The sequence below is a fragment of the Schistocerca gregaria genome, chromosome 2 (genome assembly GCF_023897955.1).
Source record: "Schistocerca gregaria isolate iqSchGreg1 chromosome 2, iqSchGreg1.2, whole genome shotgun sequence".
NCBI lineage: Eukaryota > Metazoa > Arthropoda > Insecta > Orthoptera > Acrididae > Schistocerca > Schistocerca gregaria.
This window is the reverse complement of record NC_064921.1, coordinates 781,143,019-781,164,519: the sequence shown is the minus strand read 5'-3', so window position 1 is coordinate 781,164,519 and position 21,501 is coordinate 781,143,019. Positions and strand designations below refer to the sequence as shown.

At 42.2% G+C, this 21,501-nt stretch overlaps 1 protein-coding gene across 1 annotated transcript in view; it reads right to left on the bottom strand.

The window, feature by feature from the left end:
* The window catches only part of LOC126335977 (uncharacterized), a 478,518-nt gene extending 471,420 nt beyond the window's left edge, over window positions 1-7,098 (bottom strand). Inside the window, exon 1 of the mRNA XM_049999454.1 lies at window positions 7,051-7,098. Within this exon, the coding sequence (XP_049855411.1) occupies window positions 7,051-7,098 (48 nt within the window). The remainder of the gene's footprint in view (window positions 1-7,050) is intronic.
* Between the last annotated feature and the right edge of the window lie 14,403 nt (window positions 7,099-21,501).

Sequence of the window (21,501 nt, the reverse complement as noted above, 5' to 3'; positions counted from 1 at the left end):
CAGACGTTAAGTCGCATAGTGCTCAGAGCCATTTGAACCATTTTTTGAACCACAAAGTAAGTCCCGTTTCTATTTATATCCGCGACAGCGCTATGATCGCAGTTCCGAGCAAGGGCGGCAGTTACTCAGACTCAAGGAGAAGACATGTACGCTATTTTCAGGTCGCTTCAGCCGACGTGTGCTTTGTAGTGCTTCTTTATAATGTCAGCCGTAACTGAAAATGCCGTCGCGTGTGAAATCAGATCTGTGATTCGTTTTCTGAATGCAAAGAAAGTTAAATCAAAGAAAATTCATCGGAAAATCTGCGAGGTTTACGGACAAAATGCTATGAGTGATTCAATGGTTAGAAGAGGGATCAGACCAATGAAGGACGTGATCTAATGATCGATGAAGAACGAAGTAGACACCCGTCTGTGGTTATTGATGAACTGGTTCCCACAGTTGAAGGGAAGATTAAGCACAACCGTAAGCTTACACTTAGTGCCCTTGCTATGGAAGTTTCGCAGATATGACGATCACTAATTTACGAAATTGTTACTGAAAAACTGAAATTTCGAAAACTTTGCTCACCTTGGGTACCCAAAATTCTTACTGAACAACATAAAAAACAACGGATGGGCAGTGCTTTTCAGTTTTTGACACGCTACAATGAACAAGGCAATGGTTTTGTTTCTCGGATAGTCACGGGGGATGAAACTTGGGTTTCGTACGACACCCCTGAAACAAAACGGCAATGAATGGAATGGAGGCGAACTTCATCCCCAACGAAGGTTAAGCCTAAGCAAATCTTGACACCTCGAAAAGCCATGTGCACCGTTTTTGGGACATTAAAGGCATTTTGCAGATTGATTTCTTACTACGAGGCCAAAAAATCAAGCCACATGGTTACTGTGAGACCATTAGGAAATTGCGCCACGCAATACAGAAGAAGCGCCGAGGATTACTGTCAAAAGGTGTTATTTTTTTCCACTATAATGCCCGACCTCACACTGCGAATGTGGCCAAACAACTCTTACGAGAATTCCACTGGGACGCTTTGGATTATCCTCCCTACAGCCCGGACCTCTCTCTTACAATCTTTCATGTCTCCTTACACCTAAAATCTGTCCTTGGTGGTCAACACTTCAACGATGATGCCGAGGTGAAAGAACGTGTTACCACATGGGTGAATACACAAGCGGCAACCTTCTATGAAGAAGGCATACAAAGAGTTGTGTCACGCTATGTCAAGTGCCCACAAAATTTCGGAAGCTGTTAGAAAAGTAGTTTAACAGTTGTAGATTTTTGTACAATAAATATTTTTTCTGTATCTGTACACGTTTGTTTTATATAACCAAAAGGAACTTACTTTGTGGACGACACTCGTAAATCAGGATGCGTTTCTTCGTTTAGTTGTCTACAACTGTAAATATGTTCGTTCTAATAATTATTGTAGGTATCCAATTAACATTAAATTCATTAAAACTTCGTGCAAATACACGGGGTTTCTTTTAATTTTAGTACCTCCCACATGTCATATACATTAGGTGATATGACCAGTGACGAAAAAAAATTGGTTAACAATTAAGTGCGAGCAGGAGTCCAAAAGTCGCCTCTTGCACTTCGTCTTAAGAACCTCAAATGTTAACAATTTTTTTTTGTGTGGATCTCATTTTGTTTGTAGTCGTTCGTTGCATTTATTCGCGGCGGACGTCTCGTGGCACCCGTTTAACTTCGTCGTTGATTTATTTACTCAGTTTTTTTTTTAATTACAGAGACCAGCTAACCCTCTGACCGAACACGCAGAGCTATCGTGCGGGCGAGTCCCCGACCACCACGAACTCTGGAACAAGTTGATAATTTCAGGAACCTAGTATGATGAATTAGCATAAGATGATCTGGAGAGCTGCGTCAAACCAGTCTTCAGACTGAAGTCACCAACAGGTAGATTTTTTTCTCAGTGGATTTTTAATCAGGCTCTTATCACGGTGGTTCGCCCGAGCCAAATAATAAAAAAACAGGATTACGTTTATGCTGAAATGAAGCACTCGAGATTGTAGGCTATTTAATGACATTCAAATAGAAGCATTTTCAGAAACTGAACTATTTTCCTTATTCTGGTAAATCTGATGCAATGTTCTGTATACTGTTGTTCACAGGCGCTCTTGATGTGATGTGGATGTTCCTACAACAGCTCGCTGCGGCCATGAACAGAGAGCTGTACCAGGTCCTACGCAAAGTTGAAAGGGAAATACGTGTCACCTGCTGGTGTGTAAATTGCGTGTCGCGAAACTTTTTTTGCTCGCAGTGTCAAACAGAACTACAGAAAACAATGAACCTTTCATTTCATATCTTCACAGCTTGAAATTTCTACGCGCCGCGACCAAGGTTGTCAGTTGGGAATAGTGTCACGGTCAATGTGTTTCCAGGCCTGTTGACAGCAATCTCTGAGTAAATTACGTGATAATATTCTGACGTTATTGTTACAGAGCTATTCGTTTTTCCGGTATTTTGATGAAGTTATTGACTTCATTCTAGCCTCCGCTGATCACAACGCCGTTTTAAGTAATATGAACGGTTCAAATGGCTCTAAGTACTATGGGACTTAACATCTGTGGTTATCAGTCCCCTAGACTTAGAACTCATTAAACCTAACTAAACTAAGGACTTCACATACATCCATGCCCGAGGCAGAAATCGAACCTGCGACCGTGGCAGCAGCGCGGTTCCGGACTGAAGGCCTAGAACCGCTCGGTCACAGCGGCTGACTAAGTAATTTAGAATTTTACAGTATCGAAAGAAACTGCAGGAACATGTTCAAGTCATATCTGAAACAAAACAAAAGTTGTGAATAGAAAATCGCTAAGCTATCATTCATTACTGTGGGTTACGTAAGGTATTAATTTATGGAATTTTGTAGTTCTTTTAGATGTGAAGGACCTGTCCACAGTAACATAAGCAGGTCGGACTTTTCTTTTGTTTGCAGATGATACAAATATTACGATATGTGGCACATCACGTTCAGTTTTAGACACAATTAATAACACATTTTCTCGAAACATTATTAGATGGTTTTACCAAATTCACATCATCGTATGCGGTTCAGAACCGTTAAGAGTTTCCATCAAAATTACGTCTGAAACATGAGAAGAAACAGATTTAAACCGTTGACGGCGTTAAATTTTTGGGACTTACGCTATGTCATAAACTGAGATGAGAATAACAAAAGAAAAAAGTGCTGCAAACCCTAAACAAATCTTTGTTTCAATGTCAGACCTAAACGACAAGGAAATAGAAATTTCGCGCTATTTTACATACTTTTATCCCATAACGGAATATGGTACCATTGCTTCGGGTAACTCAACAAGCCAAGCTTAAGATTTACTGGTCCAAAAGAGAGTAATACGAATTGTAAATTCTAGAATGTCTTAGCGGAATCCTCTTCGAAGAATTTGTTGTACTGTCTATATCACGCAATTATTTCGCAATTAAATATGTCATTAACTAGTCTTTCAAACGGATAGCTCAGTTCAATAATAAGAACAATTTTCATAAGTACTCGAACTCACTCTTTGGCCCAGAAAGACATCCGGGAACAAATGTATTTAACAGCTTGCCAGCAAACACAACAAATTCAGAAACTAGTGAAGTACAGTTAAGAAGGATCCCACAGGATTTATTTGTCGCGGTGGCCGAGCGGTTGTACGCGCTTCAGTTCGAAACCGCGCGACTGCTACGGTCGCAGGCTCGAATCCTGCCTCGGGCATGGATGTGTGTAAAGTCCTTAGGTTAGTTAGGTTTAAGTACTTCTAAGTTCTAGGGGACTGATGACCTCAGATGTTAAGTCCCATAGTGCTCAGAGCCATTTGAACCATTTTGCAAGTGAGGCGTTCTCCATCACGTTATAGTCTACTGTCAGACTTCCGAAAGCGTACATTCCTAGAAAGTCAACGAATGCTCCTCCTATCTATACCTCGTGAAAAAACCATGAAGTTAAAATTAGATATATTGGATCTTATACGGAGGCTTACCTCACGCGACTGGAACAGGAACAGGTGGAAATGGCAGTGTTACACAAAATATCCTCCGCTGCACACCTGAAGGAGGCTTGTGCGATACAAACGTAGATGAAGGCGTAGAATGATAGATGAAGAGATTAGAGTAGGTTAGATACACTGTTCTGCGCAGAACTATACTGATAAGATGCTCCAGATTGTGAAACATGTCACAAAAGCAAAAATGAATAAATAAATAAATAAAACTGATACATGTTTAGAAAATATCTGATATACCGGAGAGATTATTTCCACAGGTCCTAAATGACATGGTCATTAACGATGTCGAAAAACGCAAAACTGCAAATGTATTCGCTAACATGTTAGTTCAAGAAGCTTAATACTAACATTAAAAATTAATATACTAAAAAGGCTAGGATAATAACTAGACTCTTCTAAGAACTGTCTGAACGAAAACGATTTACATGGCTTAATTACATAGACAGAACACACAGTACTACGGCCCAGAAGCGGCGCCATTGCCAGACATTACATCTCGTTAATGTTATGCATTGTATATTAGTAACACGGATACCATTTGGTATTGCTGACAAATTCATCAGGGGAGCAAAAGGAGGTGGCGACAAATAAATCCTGTGCAATTTTTTCATCAGTCCCCTAGTCTTAGATCTACTTAAACCTAACTAACCTATGGACATCACACACTTTCATGACTGAAGCAAGATTCGAACCTATGACCGCAGTAGCAGCAGCGCGGTTCCGTACTGAAGCGCCTAGAACTGCTCGGCCACAGCGGCCGGCCCTCTCTTGTAGCGTCTGCCACTGGAATTGACGGATCGTTTCCCTGACGCTGTCGTTCTGAATAAATGAAACTGTAACAAAAAGCGCTGCTCTGATTTGGATATCCTCTATTTTCTCTATCGGTCCTATCTGTTTTGTATCCCATGCTTAAGAGCAACACTCGGGTATTGCGCGGACGAGTGTTTTGTAAGCTACTTCCTTTGTTGATGGACTACGTTTGCTGAGGACTCTTCCAGTTAGTCTGTCTCGCATCTGCCTTACTCGCGATTAGTTTTATGCAGTCGTTCCACTTCAGATCAAATCAAGCGGTTCAAATGGCTCTGCGCACTATGGGACTCAACAGCTGAGGTCATGAGTCCCGTAGAACTTAGAACTACTTAAACCTGAGGACATCACACACGTCCATGCCCGAGGCAGGATCCGAACCTGCGACCGTAGTGGTCACTTCAGATCGCCCCCTACGCGTACTCCTAGGTATTTACGGATGCAACTGCTTCCAGTGAATGTTCTGCAGTCATGTAACCATGTGTTGAGGGTCGATTGCCACTTCTCAGCACCAAGCGGTAATCCTCGACAGATCTGCATTTCGCTACAATTTTCTAGCGTACCGACAACAGCATCATCCGCGAAAAGGCTGATTGAACTTACGACGCTAGCTACTAGGTCGTTTATATGTACAGTGCAAAGTAATCAATACATATTATAAAAGAATGTGCGTGCGTCTAAAACTCAGAAACGAGTCCTGGTACGATCAAGGGTGTTACACGGTGTGGTAACCCTCTATTCCCCATTCATGAAGAATGTTACCATTACCTGAAGGGCGTGCCTTTGAAGATATAAGGGCTGAAAAGTTTCGCCCACTAGATATTTCTAGAAAATTCGAGAGTATTGGAGAACATTCCAGAGCATTCTAGAGCATTTTACAACATTCGAAAATGTTTCACATCGATCCGGGATGCTCTGTAATGTTTAGGAATAGTCTGGGACATTCGGGAATATCCCAGATCATATTGGAACATTCCAGAACACTCTCGAATGTTGTGGAATGTTCTGGAATATTGTGGACCATTTGAAGTCTTTTTGGTATGTTCTAGAATTCGCCACTGGTGGGTCTATCCATTGGTCGGGGTGTATAAAGCGAGACTCGTGGTGAGTTAGAAAGTTTCTTATCATCTTATCGGTGACGAAGGGAGGAACCGAAAAAGTAGTTCAGTGAGTGAATCAAAACAAACAGTGAAGCGTGAGTAGTCAGAGTGATACAGTCACTGGATATAACTCGAAAATAAAGCGTGAAAAGTGCCTTAAGTGTACTTAGTGTATTAGTTAATAAAAAGTTGATTTGGTTTATATTTCAGGCAATGCCCAAAACGCAAAAGAGAACGAGATCTTGCCAGCTCTGAAGCAAAACAGTGAAAACAAAAAGGACAGCGAAAAAGCGAAACAGACGAAGATCGCAAAGCATGTTTAAATTCCCAACGAACGAGAACGAGCACCATCAGAAGCAGAGAAACTGAAGAACAACGGAATGAGCGGATTGAAGAATACAGAACTGTGACACATCTAATAATAAAATACTGAGAACTGAAGCCAGCCGCGAAAATATTTAAGAGAAGCGCGGACGAGGACAAGTAAACAGTAGAACCAAACAGATGAAGCATTCAGCTACGACCCGACGAAAGAATGTGAGGAACACATTCACGTTGTAATTGGAGGAATGAACCCCATCTGCCAATTTTGTAATGCGATCAGTTTAATGGAGAAACACCAGGAGTCTGTTGCACAAATGGAAAAATTCGATTACCACCACTGGAGGCACCTCCCCAAGAGTTTTTACATTACATGACCGGGCAAACTCCACAATCAAAACACTTTCTTCGAAATATAAAAGCGTCCACACAATTTCATATCGGCTCCCTCAGCAAATCTGGGTACAATACCCCCCTTGTGTGCGCTCGAAGTTACGTTTACGTCTGAAGACTTCTCTCCTTTCAGAATGATATGCTGCGTTTTGTTTGATAAAAACACTTTAATCCGGTTACACAGTTGGCCTGTTATTACGTACGCTTGTATTTTGTCCATTAGGAGGCAGTAGATTATTTGCAATGTCTACCATTCTCAACAGTCTCATCTGCTGTTCATGTGATAACATTCGACTCGCGCTGTTGTCTTCCCCTTTAGTGTTCCCTTCTCCTGGCTAGCTACGTACTCTTAGGAGTTAACTACTCTTTAATGTGATGGCGAATGTCCCACTTACTTGTCCCTTCTTCGTGTAGATGATTCCTATAAGTTTATTTTTCCGCATAATGTGCTGAATACCCATTCAGTCCTCATATTGTCCTTCTAACATCTACTTCTATGTTTGTACCGTACAAAACTAGTCGCTCGAGGTGGTTTACTGGTTAACACAGGGAACTCAAATTCGGGACGGGTGGAACTCAAGCCCCAAAGTGACCATCCAGATTTTCGTTCTTTTGGTTTCCCTAAATCATAAGTGCGACCGTCACTACGGGTTCTTTAAAAAATCCTGGTTAGATTTCCTACCGCATCATTTTCTAATTCGAGTTCTCTGTTTCAAATTACTTTGTCGTTGACACGGCGTGAAACAACAAATGTTTTTCTTTCTTTACGAGAGAGTCCTACACATTTTTTGTGCAGACATTTTCTTGGGCCGTGGTAGTTCCTTCCATAAACCTTCCATTTTCTGAAATATAGAATTCTTACGTCTACACCCAGTTACATTTTAAGCAAGCTTTCTCTTTCCTCCTACTACTCTTCATTACTTCGTTTGTTTCATTTATTTGTAACCGATATGCGAAGAACCTAACCTTGGGTGAAATTTGAGTCGAGTCAGGTGGGGAGTTTATATATGAGATACTTTTCTACTAACTAGAGCCATATTTCGTAGGGAATTCACTCAAACACTCACAGTTATCCTGCAAGCGGCTAATCTGTGGACTCACTTGTGCCGGATAGTTTTTGCTTCTGCTGTCGTAACTTTCACCGACGTCAGTGTTCGCTATGAGTTATGATATACCCTGCAGAACCGAAGACTCTTTGCATCTGTGGCTCTTCCAGTTTCTCTTTCTATGGGTTGCGTACCGTAGTTTTAAGATTAGGTTGTTCACTGGACTTACATACTTACTTAATAGTAGCAATTTTAGTAGTTTTATTCGTCCAGAGGTCGCTTTTACAAGGATATCCGACATGTCTTGCTATCAAAATTTAGCAGTAACAATAATAAGGTAATTATCGTACTCAGACACCCACGTACTTGCAAGTCTAGTTTGTCAAGAGTTAGTCAATCGTGGCCTGACCCTCTCTGATACAAAGCCACACCGTTTAAAACTATGCTGTCTCATTCGGCTTATCCATAGCTTAACAACATTCTGCGTAATGTTCGTAAGTTAACGTGTTTGTGGCCGCGCTGGTAGCCGCGTGGTTTTGGACGCCTTGTCACGGTCCGCACGGCTGACCCCGTCGTGTGATGTTCTAATCATTCATGGTGCTGTCTGTTTGTACTATATCGTGTCTCCCTACCACTTTCGCGTAACGACGCTCTGAGTGTGTTTTTTAGGGAATTAACTAGTTTGAACCTGGGACCTGTTGCTGGTATGGAGACGCCAGATCACACATGACATGTAGAATTCAGAAGAGTTCAGTGAGACTAGCGATGATATAACCAAATACTAAATGATCTCAGCGTCAGCTCCACTGCACTCCCTGTAAAAGAATCTTAATACTAACTAAATTTAGTGGAAAGGGTTCAAGGCTTTCCTATTTTTAGTTAGCTGGTAAAATAACGTCGAAAAAGCAGTTAAGTTTACCACTGGAAATCTTATTCTACTCACAAAACATTGTTTATAAATTGTACTAATGATAAAAGAAGTGTTTTAATACAGGATGGTAAAAGCCAACTGCGTTCAACAAAAATGTGAACGAATATTCCCTGAATGGGTTTCCAAGTTCTACAATGGATCGAAGGATGACCTATGCCATATCACGTCTATAATCTAGGTTTAAATTAAGTTTCACAAAAGATAAAACTATCAAAATGGTCTACAGTGACCCTCAATTACTTTAATTACTTATCTAACTTGTCGTAAATTACAGTGGCTGATGTGGCTTCTCAATAACTATATAACAGAAAAATCATCGCGTTTCAGATCTTTACTTCAAGTGGCAAATGTGAACACCATGAGTTTTAATTAACGATCTACACTAGTATTACGCAAAAAGGGGGTGTAACAGATGAGACTTCTGCAGTTCTGAGTGAAGCCTTATGCGTTCAAAAATGCGGCATCGCGTGTGTTCATTACCTTGTCGGTGTTTAGGCAGCGTCAGGGCGGCAGCGGCCGGCGCAGCAGCCATCCAGCTCGCCGTCTCGGAACTAACTCTAACTTCTACTTACTACAATTTAACGAAGTTGGTTTAAAAAAACTATCTGGCTGTGTTTTCATCTGACCAATCACAGTCTCAATGTTAACCTTAAGCTCCGCCTACAAAAATTCTGTCTATCCAATGAGAAACGTTATACTTTTCGTGGTGGGGCAATGTTTTTAAAGTTTGCAACGTAACAGAGACGCGAAAAATTCTCACGCTAAAAGTTGCAGCTGGTGTGGTCCTTTTAGCGTTATCGTAAGATCTATACTGTTCTTCTGGAGGGCTGTATCTCTTAACATGGGCTGGGGGGTGATCCTAACGTAACAAGACGCGAAAAAGTCTCACGCTAAAACTTGCGGGTGGTAGTGGCCCTTTTTGTGTTATTGTAAGATCTATACTGTTCTTCTGGAGGGCTGTATCTCTTAACATGGGCTGGGGGGTGATCCTAACGTAACAAGACGCGAAAAAGTCTCACGCTAAAACTTGCGGGTGGTAGTGGCCCTTTTTGTGTTATCGTAAGATCTATACTGTTTTTCTGGAGGGCTCTAGCTTTTAACATGGGCTGGGGGGTGGTCCTTGACGTAACAGAGACGCGAAAAAGTCTCACGCAAAAACTTGCGGGTGGTGTCGTTATAATGGTTAGCTGGCGACGTGGGTGTCCAGTCCGTCCCTTATCGTTGGGCCTTCTAGCTTAACACGGTTCTGCTCTCGGCTTCGGTTCTCGTTTCTCTCCTCGGAACTGCGTCTGTCTCACAGTGGGAAGGTATGACATGCATTTAGGCATTCTTGTGTTAGTCTATGGTATTCCATTTACTCACTCGTTACTCGTATTACTTTAGTTAATTTAATGTCACGATTTATTCGGAGCTATGTGACATACTACTAGATTTGCTTATCATGTCAGGGTTTTCATGGAAGGTGTTGGATTTGCCTGACAACTTACAATGTGTTGTGAGTACACCGGTCTCCCTGCTATTGTCACCTGCATAGACCTTAAAGAAGCTACTTCTATATCAAGCAGAAGTGGACTCATGAGACACAGGACACTCCATGTAATGTAGCGTGGCAATTTTATAACAAGTTCCATCAGATCAGATGATGGCAGCATAAGACAGTGTAACCCGGTCATCTTGGAACAATAAAAGTGCCTACACTGCCACAACGACGTACGAAATGTGTTAATTTTCGACCACATGTATCGCCACACAGCACAGCATGTGTACCTTACTAAATATACCCCGTTCTAGTCCTCCAACCAAGGGAAAATCTTTGACTATGACTGGAATTAAACCCGGTATCCTCCGCTTGACGGCCGGCCGGAGTGGCCGAGCGGTTCTAGGCGCTACAGTCTGGAACAACGTGTCCGCTACGGTCGCAGGTTCGAATCCTGCCTCGGGCATGGATGTGTGTGATGTCCTTAGGTTAGTTACGTTTAAGTAGTTCTAAGTTCTAGAGGACTGATGATCTCAGATGTTAAGTCCCATAGTACTCAGAGCCATTTGAACCTCCACTTGACGGTAAGACACGCTGATGGCTTAGGCGGAAAATGTAAACATTCATTGTTTGTCACGGTAACCACCCAATAAGAATTTCTTCGTCATCGTCATGGTAAGCACATGTGACCCGACCGTCAAAAATTTGTCGCATTTTTTCGTCTAATCAACCTTTCTCGTTAATTCCTCTGTTTGTTTTGGAGAGCTCCCGCTTCTCTGTGCTGTTCATCGTAAACGTTCTCAAATCCTAAACTGAACAACATCACTTCCTTACACGTCGTTGATCAAGTCCTCCTGCATTCCCTGAAAACAAAAGGACACGATTCAAAAGAGCGATTTTTCAGAGGGTGTTACTGTGTGTCGATATAATAGAGAGAGAGAGGGAGAGAGAGAGAGAGAGAGAGAGAGAGAGAGAGAGAGAGAGAGAGAGAGAGAGTTTGGACATGCTCTGACGATGATGGCATTTCTTCTAGTGCCGCCAAATGCAGTAGAAGGGGCCATCAGCTGGTATCACCTGCTACACGTTTCGTTGCTGAAATGAGGCATGGCATACAGGACATCTCTGAAATACCGCGACAAACATCGAAGGCCTATAGACGGTTGAGCCGTGCGTGGCTCGCACTCGTGCCATCTCTTATTTTGCATCTTGTCTTTTTTTTCGTGTTGCCTCCTCGTTATGTTAGTTTTTATTTCTGTTGTCACTGAGTTGCTGCTTGGTCTGCCCGTCAGCGGCAACAGCAGTGCCTATCGATATAGCCCTCACGTGTTATCTTTGCGGCACTGCTATTACTTCCCTGTTGTCGTCTGTCGTGGAGTCAGTTGTAACGTGCCAGGGGGGGGGGGGGGGGGGGCAGTTCGGACCTGCCAGTCGTGGAGTTGGAACAGCAGCGTGGCCAGAATGTCAATGGCTCGCCGGACCGTTGCCGCCACGCATCACTTGAGCCGGAGACGGTATTCGTGGATCGTCGGTCGGTCGTCGACGTGAATTGGCTCACCGATCGTTTATGGGTTGGCTGAGTGTGTCTATCGACTCCCGATTTGTCTTTGTGATTGCACAGGCACTGCTGAGTGTCGTTCACGTCTTCGTGCAAGTGTTTGTCAAACTGTGTGTGTAGTTGGCGTTATTTCCACTGACAACTTGTTTTAAATGTTGTCGGCGTACTGGTCCGTCTGTGCGACCAGGGAGGGCATCTCCGAGCGGTGCGGTCGGCTGGGTCCGCTGGCTGTCCCTGTGCGGTGTCAGAGCGTGTATGGAGGTGTCCGATCGCTACGAGCTTCGTGGCTCACCAATCTAGGACGTCAAAGCTGAGTGGTGTGTTAAGTACCCAAACCACGTCCGTTCATGTTCTCCTTCGCTTCAGTGGTTCGCTGTTGGGGAGCTTTTCCTGTGAGCAACAACGAGTGTTTGTAGTGGTGAAATGAGCCCCGTGCGGTGGAATTAACTATATTGGTTGACTATAATTCAAGTGCACCAGCGGAATCTTCTGCCTTGTGGCCTTAGTGTTCTGGTTATCTGCCCTGGCCACTAACGTAATTTCAGGCAGCGTCCTTTCGTCACCTGTTGTCTCTGTCCAATATGATGTCTAGTTTTGACAAATTAATACGTATTTCATTGTGGATAATCACGTCCGTAACAGTTTGGTCTTAAAATTCTTTTGTACCGATTGGCGGCTAGCAAGTCATCTGGTCGGTCGGTCCGTGACTGTTTCTTGGTTGGGTTACCGACGGATCAAGTGTAGTTGGGCCCACTACCTGTCTCACCTAAGTAAATGTTAATGTTTAGAGGGCAGCTCCCCCCCCCCCCCCCCCCCCCCTGGAGACGTCTGAGTGCCTTTTTCTATACTGTCCTTTTCATGGGTGTTTAATGCTTGTTGGTAATCTGTTATAGCCAATCCTTAAAAGAAAAAAAAATCATTGTGTTTTATTTAAATCAGTTTATGTAAATCAACTGTGGGCCTTCAACCAATTAAAGCCTCATTCTCCAAATTTCCCTTTAAGCTAAAACATTGCGGCCTTCTACGTTTAAAGATTATGGTAATATATATTAAAATTTTGAAATTTAATTGTGGCCTTCAGCTGTTTGTATTGAACCTTGTATTTCCTAGCTGTGATATACACTCCTGGAAATTGAAATAAGAACACCGTGAATTCATTGTCCCAGGAAGGGGAAACTTTATTGACACATTCCTGGGGTCAGATACATCACATGATCACACTGACAAAACCACAGGCACATAGACACAGGCAACAGGCATGCACAATGTCGGCACTAGTACACTAGATATCCACCTTTCGCAGCATTGCAGGCTGCTATTCTCCCATGGAGACGATCGTAGAGATGCTGGATGTAGTCATGTGGAACGGCTTGCCACGCCATTTCCACCTCGCGCCTCAGTTGGACCAGCGTTCGTGCTGGACGTGCAGACCGCGTGAGACGACGCTTCACCCAGACCCAAACATGCTCAATGGGGGACAGATCCGGAGATCTTGCTGGCCAGGGTAGTTGACTTACACCTTCTAGAGCACGTTGGGTGGCACGGGATACATGCGGACTCGCATTGTCCTGTTGGGACAGCAAGTTCCCTTGCCGGTCTAGGAATGGTAGAACGAAGGGTTCGATGACGGTTTGGATGTACTGTGCACTATTCAGTGTCCCCTCGACGATCACCAGAGGTGTACGGCCAGTGTAGGAGATCGCTCCCCACACCATGATGCTGGATGTTGGCCCTGTGTGCCTCGGTCGTATGCAGTCCTGATTGTGGCGCTCACCTGCACGGTGCCAAACACGCATACGACTATCATTGGCACCAAGGCAGAAGCGACTCTCGTCACTGAAGACGACACGTCTCCATTCGTCCCTCCATTCACGCCTGTCGCGACACCACTGGAGGCGGGCTGCACGATGTTGGGGCGTGAGCGGAAGACGGCCTAACAGTGTGCGGGACCGTAGCCCAGCTTCATGGAGACGGTTGCGAATGGTCCTCGCCGATACCCCAGGAGCAACAGTGTCCCTAATTCGCTGGGAAGTGGCGGTGCGGTCCCCTACGGCACTGCGTAGGGTCCTACGGTCTTGGCGTGCATCCGTGCGTCGCTGCGGTCCGGTCCCAGGTCGACGGGCACGTGCACCTTCCGCCGACTACTGGCGACAACATCGATGTACTGTGGAGACCTCACGCCCCACGTGTTGAGCAATTCGGCGGTACGTCCACCCGGCTTTCCGCATGCCCACTATACGCCCTCGCTCAAAGTCCGTCAACTGCACATACGGTTCACGTCCACGCTGTCGCGGCATGCTACCAGTGTTAAAGACTGCGATGGAGCTCCGTATGCCACGGCAAACTGGCTGACACTGACGGCGGCGGTGCACAAATGCTGCGCAGCTAGCGCCATTCGACGGCCAACACCGCGGTTCCTGGTGTGTCCGCTGTGCCGTGCGTGTGATCATTGCTTGTACAGCCCTCTTGCAGTGTCCGGAGCAAGTATGGTGGGTCTGACACACCGGTGTCAATGTGTTCTTTTTTCCATTTCCAGGAGTGTATATATATAATTTATTTATTATATTTGACCATATGTTGATTGTTTACATATGCTGTATTGTGTTGGGTGTGTGGCAGTGCGTGCTGATCGGAAATTTTATGAGAGATTGCAAATGCCTATTGTGGCTTTAAGGACGCCATCGGTCAGAGAGCTGAGTTTTGTTTTCAAGGCAACTGTTTTTAGTGTTTGAGGTGTATGTGTTGATTTTAAAGGCTATTAGTAATTTTTAATTGTTTGTTAAAATCATTGCAATTCATGAACGCTTTCTTTTTGTATAGTGCCATTGATTGTTTAAAATACTTCCACCTGCAAAATCTGCAACGTTGCAGTAAGGTAATAAGGAGTATGTCAGCAAAGGCCATTTTATTTATACAGTTTAGTTTCAGGGTAAGCTGTCGTGTCTGGTTGCATTCCACCGGCAGCCATTCTGCAGTCGCGCTGTCACTCTCTCTCTTTCGCCACCCCTCCCCACACCTCCCTCTCAGCGACAAGGAAGCAGACGTCTAGAAGACACAGGCGGACTTATTTTTATTAGAGATTTAAATGAAAGAAACATTTAACTCAACCGACCATCAGTCAATAAAACCCAACACTCCGTTTTCCAACCAAGCTACGTGGCACAATGCTACAAGCTTATAGCTTCTGCCCACTTCATACATTTCTTGTAACCACTCCCACACAACTCAAAACAAATGAAAGTGGCATATAACATATTAATAAATGGAAGAGCTACAGTTGCGTGATGGGTGTACAATACGGGAGTCACAAACATATTCAATCTGGATAACGCAGACTATCTGATTAAAAATATCTGGACGTCTATTAGCGGACACTAGTGTGGGGTATGCCCACCCTTCTCCTCTAAGACGGCTTGATCTCTGCTGAGGTCACTTTCAACGAGGTGTCTGAATGTCTGTGGAAGAGTGACAGACCATTCTCCCTCAAGATCCGAAACCAGAGAAGATGGGATCTGGAGCCAAGTCGACATTCTAACTCATTCCAAAGTTGTGCTGTTCATAACGGGACTCTGGCCTAGCTTCCATTTCAGGAATGTTATTTGCCACAAACCATTGTCTTAAAGATGCCGCATCAAATTATGCACTGAAAAGCATTATTTACTTTACCATTAACAGCAACCTATAGCGAAGCTTACTCTGTGCACTCTGACAACACAACTAAACACTTTCTCGACGATGTTAGCACTAGAAAAGACAGCTTTCATATATAACTGATGAAAACGTCATATAGATGCGTTGCCTCTTGTAGTTACTCTTTTAAAGCTTCAACGACTATTGATACATACAAGCAATCAGTGTGAACGTTATAAATTTTTACACAAATTGGAGAATATGTTTACAAGCCAAAGATATAATTTTATCTTTCGTCGGCAGTCAACGTTAACCTATATAAGCATCGCCTTCCCTCAACATTATCCTTGACTCTATTGAAATTTTATCGTAATAAACTATTTCGTCAGTCTCAACACTTTAGAAATCAATGGAATAACTTTTCATTTATTATTAGTCACATTTCTACAAACCGTGAAGTTGATTTCCCTGTCTAAATAAAGATTAATCATCTTCCTTTTCGCTGCAAGTTATTAATTGAACAATTGTATTCCTTCTCTTTAGCATTTTTTTCTTTGAACTTTGCTTTTACCGACATCTCAGTCTTATAGCTTATTGGCCTTTGGATTTACTTTAATACGTGAAGATATATTCTAGATATTAATTTGCTTTCTGATAAACTTTTGAATACTTTTCTTGTACTAGTTCTGGATTAAACGACTACTCGGTTTAGTGACTTTCTCACTTTAAAACACTTAATTCCTAATTTCCTCCCATTAATTCGTTTACAGGAACAAGTCAGCGTTTTACTTTACGAGTGCTGGTTCTCTATTCCAAACCTCATTAAGCGGAAATGTAATAAAGAAAAAGTGAAACAAAAAACCTGAGTGTCACCACCACTATGTAAACTTTAAATAAAAAAACAAAGCGCAACCACTACAGGCGTTGATTTTCGCGATCCGCTAGTATTTAAAACTCAAAACAAAGCTCTCAATGATCTCTTTTAGAGAGAATTAGCATATTCTCGAAAGAATGGTTATTGATTTGTGTTTAGGGACAAGGGGAAAAGCTATCAAATTCTAAGTAAGCTTCGGATAGTTTCTCAGTAAATAACTTTTACGTAGGACGACCGTTCTCTTTAATACAGACTACACATTCAGTGCATCCAACGAGATTTCCGGAATTTATTATATTATCGATGCTTAGGTCAAAGTCACACAACAAATTATAACCAAATAAACCTAAGTCACTATTCCTGAGTGCCTGTGTACACCTATACGGCCACAATCATGCAATGCAACGCTGCTATCCCTTAGTGCGTCCTTTAATCCTCAACTACAAAATAACTAAACGACTTCGCGTGAACATTTCTCTTCGCATAAACCATCCAACAGAAATCCTCCAAAAATGTTGAAACATGGTACTGACTGTAATATCCACGCCAAAATTTTATTCAGAATAATATTCACGACAGCATTGTGTGAATGAACATTAAATGTATTCTCGTGATATTAATAAAAATGACTTCATCGTTAATAAAATAATAATTACTGTCAATGACTTAATTTAATATTTTGTAAAAAATTATACCTCAGTCAATACCCATCGAAAAAGGTAATGAAAATCTCAATCTTTTGCTATTTAAGATTCTTCTTGAAAAATCCTTCTTCTTGTTCCAACTGTTGTACTGACGGTATGTGATTGATGTCTCGTAACACAGAGGTCTGTAAAAAAACTGTATTAAGTTGCTAATTTAATATTTGAAAAATAGAGTTTATGTGTCATTGAAATGAATCTTCTCTGTTTGCGATTTTATTTCATTGTAATTCAGGACCTACGTAAATATTAAGTTTTCTGCTCAACTACAAAAGAGCGCAGCCATTAGCGCTATTGATATACTGCGCGGTTTACTGCTAAATGCTGAATAATAAGCGATTAATATTGAGAAATTTTTTCAGAGGTTAATGCATATAGTTAAGGTACAAAAAGATTTAATATATATTATTCGTCAGTAGTAAAACAGGGGCTGAAGCAGAATTGATAAGTGAGTGTCTTATGTTAGCCGCCATCTTAATGATGCAGCGGTAGTTTTAAATTGATTTTCTATACAGACATAAATGTTGTCGGTCATAATTGCGTTAATAATTGTGTACTGGTGGCCCAGAACCCACTCTGACGTAATAAATTCCAGTTATGCTGTGAATATAGTAAACTTATATGAATGTAAACAGCATCTTACGTGATAATAATTCGTATTTGCTGACGTATGAGGCTTGTTTATTTCTTAACAACTTTTATAAAATATTTTGACAGGAAAAAATAGATTAGTGTTGTGTGCGTCTGGTATTGTGTGACAAAACTGTTCATTTTTCTTAAAGAAAAGTGTTGCCACCTCGAATAACAGTAGCGTTAAATTTGAACGATCTGCAACTAGTAAAGAGACTACTATACAAGAGTACTGAAAATTACTAAGAATCATTACTCTTGTTTAGTTCAGCTTACTTATCATACATTTCGCTTGTTTGCTGGTTAAATATTATTACTATTGTGCATGAACTTAGTGACATTTTCACTGCTTGACAGACAACATTGCTACATGTTCCCAGGTGGAGATTTCTTTATAGTAAGTAACTAGTTTTATTATAATCTTGTTGAAATTGTACAACACGCAATCAAACCATACACGCCATATTGGCGCCTAACGTGGGGCCACAATAAACAACATTAATTGTAATATTGTATTTGTTGTAATACGCAGTATCTCAGATGTTCATGCTCATATTCCTGGCTTTATCTCAGATGTTCATGCTCATTTTCCTGGCATTACGTTATTCTTTTTTCATGTGTGAGCCTAACACGAGATTCGTTACGTATGCACTGTTACACGCAGTATGTCAGATGTTCATGCTAATTTTCCTGGCATTACGTTATTCTCTTTTCATGTGTGAGCCTAACACGAGATTAGTTACGTATGCACTGTTACAAAATGGCCACAGTGCACTTAAAGTGACAGCAACATTAAATATCAGTGCTTCAGTATACCAGCTGCGTGTGTAACATTTTCAGATGTAATTTTTCTGGTAGATATTTTGTGCACACATTTCACCCATTTAGCTATTGTTATTTGTATATGTGTTAGTTGTAAGATTTTTTGAGATTTTTTGTTATTGTCAGTAATATATTTTTCTGCAATATTAGTGTCAAACATGGCTCGACCGAAGAAGCAAGTAAAATCGAATTAGCATGGTGATGTAGAAATGGCATCAGACTCTCAACCATCGCACAGTTCAGTGTAAGTTCTTGATAATGTAAATATAGATGACAACGATTTATTACCTGATATCCCGAGCGAAAATGACACTGAGGCGATGTCAACACAGACGGACGTTCTTGCACTTAAACCTTTAGAAGTGAATGATAATATTTCTTCCGGGCAAGGGCAGAAATTAGCAATTCTCAAGCTATGCCACTACCGAATAGTTAAATGCTAGCATTATTATTATTTGGAAAGATCAATATCATGGGACAGGAAAAGGAAAAGAGCAAGGAACAAAAGGCTATAAAAGAAAAGCAAGGCGAGGCCAGGGAGCAGGGGCATGATAGGAAATTCATCGAACCAATAAATAATATTATTATAGAACGAGATAAGGAGATGGTCCAGAGAATTAATTAGGTGTTAGTTGACCGCGATACAGCAATTACGACTCATTTCAAAAAAAGAAATCAACGCAATAAAGACTAGTATTAAACCGTTAGAAAACATACCAACTCAAGTGAATAATCTTCAAATCGATGTAGATAGAAATCCAGTTCAAGGCTTTGACTACTACTGTGGAGTCAATACAGAATGATATCCCCAAAGACGTACAGAAACAAGTCAGAAAGGAAGTAGCCAAGGCATTGAACATGGAAAACCACAAACTTGAAACAACGTCAGCACGCAGCAACGAGGACGCTGGTACTTACAGATAAAAGATCATTGAAAATTTGCCGACAACCTCTATTGCAGTGCCTAATAGACCAAGTTCCGGTAAACATTCTGGAATAACACAGCAATTTGTTTCAAAAAGAAACCAAATTATGAAGCAGAGTGTACTTGCAATAAAGTCAGTATACTCCCTGCTAATGACAACTCCACCCACTTAAGTACCTTAATGTATGAAGAGAGTTTGATTAAACACCGCCAATTCCAAGTATTCAAAGAGGAGAGTTAAAAGAATATTCATCCCGCAGTTTTTATTAGAAACTTTAGAAGTGTTCTCCCAAAGTTTTGGACGGAGGAACAGAAAATCCAGTTTGTGGTTTCACACATTCCCGGCGACGCATGGCTCTGGGCGTTGAACGCAGCAGAAACATGCAAAACGTGTAACGAATTTGAGAAGGCCTTTCTCGACAAGTTCTGGACAGCGTCGACTCAAGAACGACTACGGAAGATCGTATATAACGCAAAATATATAACCGGAAGACAGGCATTTGAGAAAATACTTTGAAATACGAGGTGCATTCGAGTTCTAAGGCCTCCGATTTTTTTTCTAATTAACTACTCACCCGAAATCGATGAAACTGGCGTTACTTCTCGACGTAATCGCCCTGCAGACATACACATTTTTCACAGCGCTGACGCCATGATTCCATGGCAGCAGCGAAGGCTTCTTTAGGAGCCTGTTTTGACCACTGGAAAATCGCTGAGGCAATAGCAACACGGCAGTGAATGTGCGGCCACGGAGAGTGTCTTTCATTGTTGGAAAAAGTCAAACGTCACTAGGAGCCGGTCAGATGAGTAGGGAGCATGAGGAATCACTTCAAAGTTGTTATCACGAAGAAACTGTTGCGTAACGTTAGCTCGATGCACGGGTGCCTTGTCTTGGTGGAACAGCACACGCGCAGCCCTTCCCGGACGTTTTTGTTGCAGTGCAGGGAGGAATTTGTTCTTCAAATCATTTTCGTAGGATGCACTTGTTACCGTAGTGCCCTTTGGAACGCAATGGGTAAGGATTACGCCCTCGCTGTCCTAGAACATGGACACCATCATTTTTTCAGCACTGCCGGTTACCCGAAATTTTTTTGGTGGCGGTGAATCTGTGTGCTTCCATAAGCTGACTGGTGCTTTGTTTCTGGATTGAAAAATGGCTTCCACTTCTCATCCATTGTCACAACCGACGACAAGAAAGTTCCATTCATGCTGTCGTTGGGCGTCAACATTACTTGGCAACATGCCACACGGGGCAGCCATGTGGTCGTCCGTCAGCATTCGTGGCACCCACCTGGATGACACTTTTCGCATTTTCAGGTCATCATGCAGGATTGTGTGCACAGAACCCACAGAAATGCCAACTCTGGAGGCGAACTGTTCAACAGTCATTCGGCGATCCCCCAAAACAATTTCTCCACTTTCTCGATCACGTCGTCCGACCGGCTTGTGCGAGCCCGAGGTTGTTTCGGTTTGTTGCCACACGATGTTCTGCCTTCATTAAACATTTTAAGTATAAAACAGTTCTCATTCTCGCCGCTCGCGGTAAAATTACATCTGCCGTACGGTGCTGCCATCTCTGGGACGTATTGACAATGAACGCTGCCTCATTTTAAAACAATGCGCATGTTTCTATCTCTTTCCAGTCCGGAGAAAAAAAAATCCGAGGCCTTAGAACTTGAATGCACCTCGTACATGTAAAAATGGTAATCAAATGCAGTATAGTAACGAAAATGCCAACAATAATAATAATTCTAAAAGTAGAAGACGAAATGAAAATGAATTAGAGAGTTCGTACAAGGATAAATAAAAAAACATGCGTGGTGACAATGAATATTGGCAACAACCACGACCAAGTCATTGACAGCCGCAACGAAATTTTATGGATCCGGGTCAGCCGATAAATTACGTACAGCCTGTACTCATGCCGAATAACCAGTATCCACAGTGGCGGGACCCGAGTAGAGCACCTCCAACTGTAGAATCACAAAATGTGAAAATAGTGGAGGTATCCTCGGAGCCGAAACAGAATATACCAAAGTCACCAAACTATTCTCTGTCCCTGTAGGCCCTCGCCAGGAGATCGAGACTAAGAATAAAGGCAGTAGGTCTATGTAAGAGAGCGTCAGTATGATTCGCTATCAGGATGGTAAGAAAATCGATGATGAACTATATCAAGAATCTGCCGTCGCTGATAGAAAAGAAAAGGAAAGTATTCAGGCAAGTGTCAATGGAACCATAAATGGTGTAGCAACTAT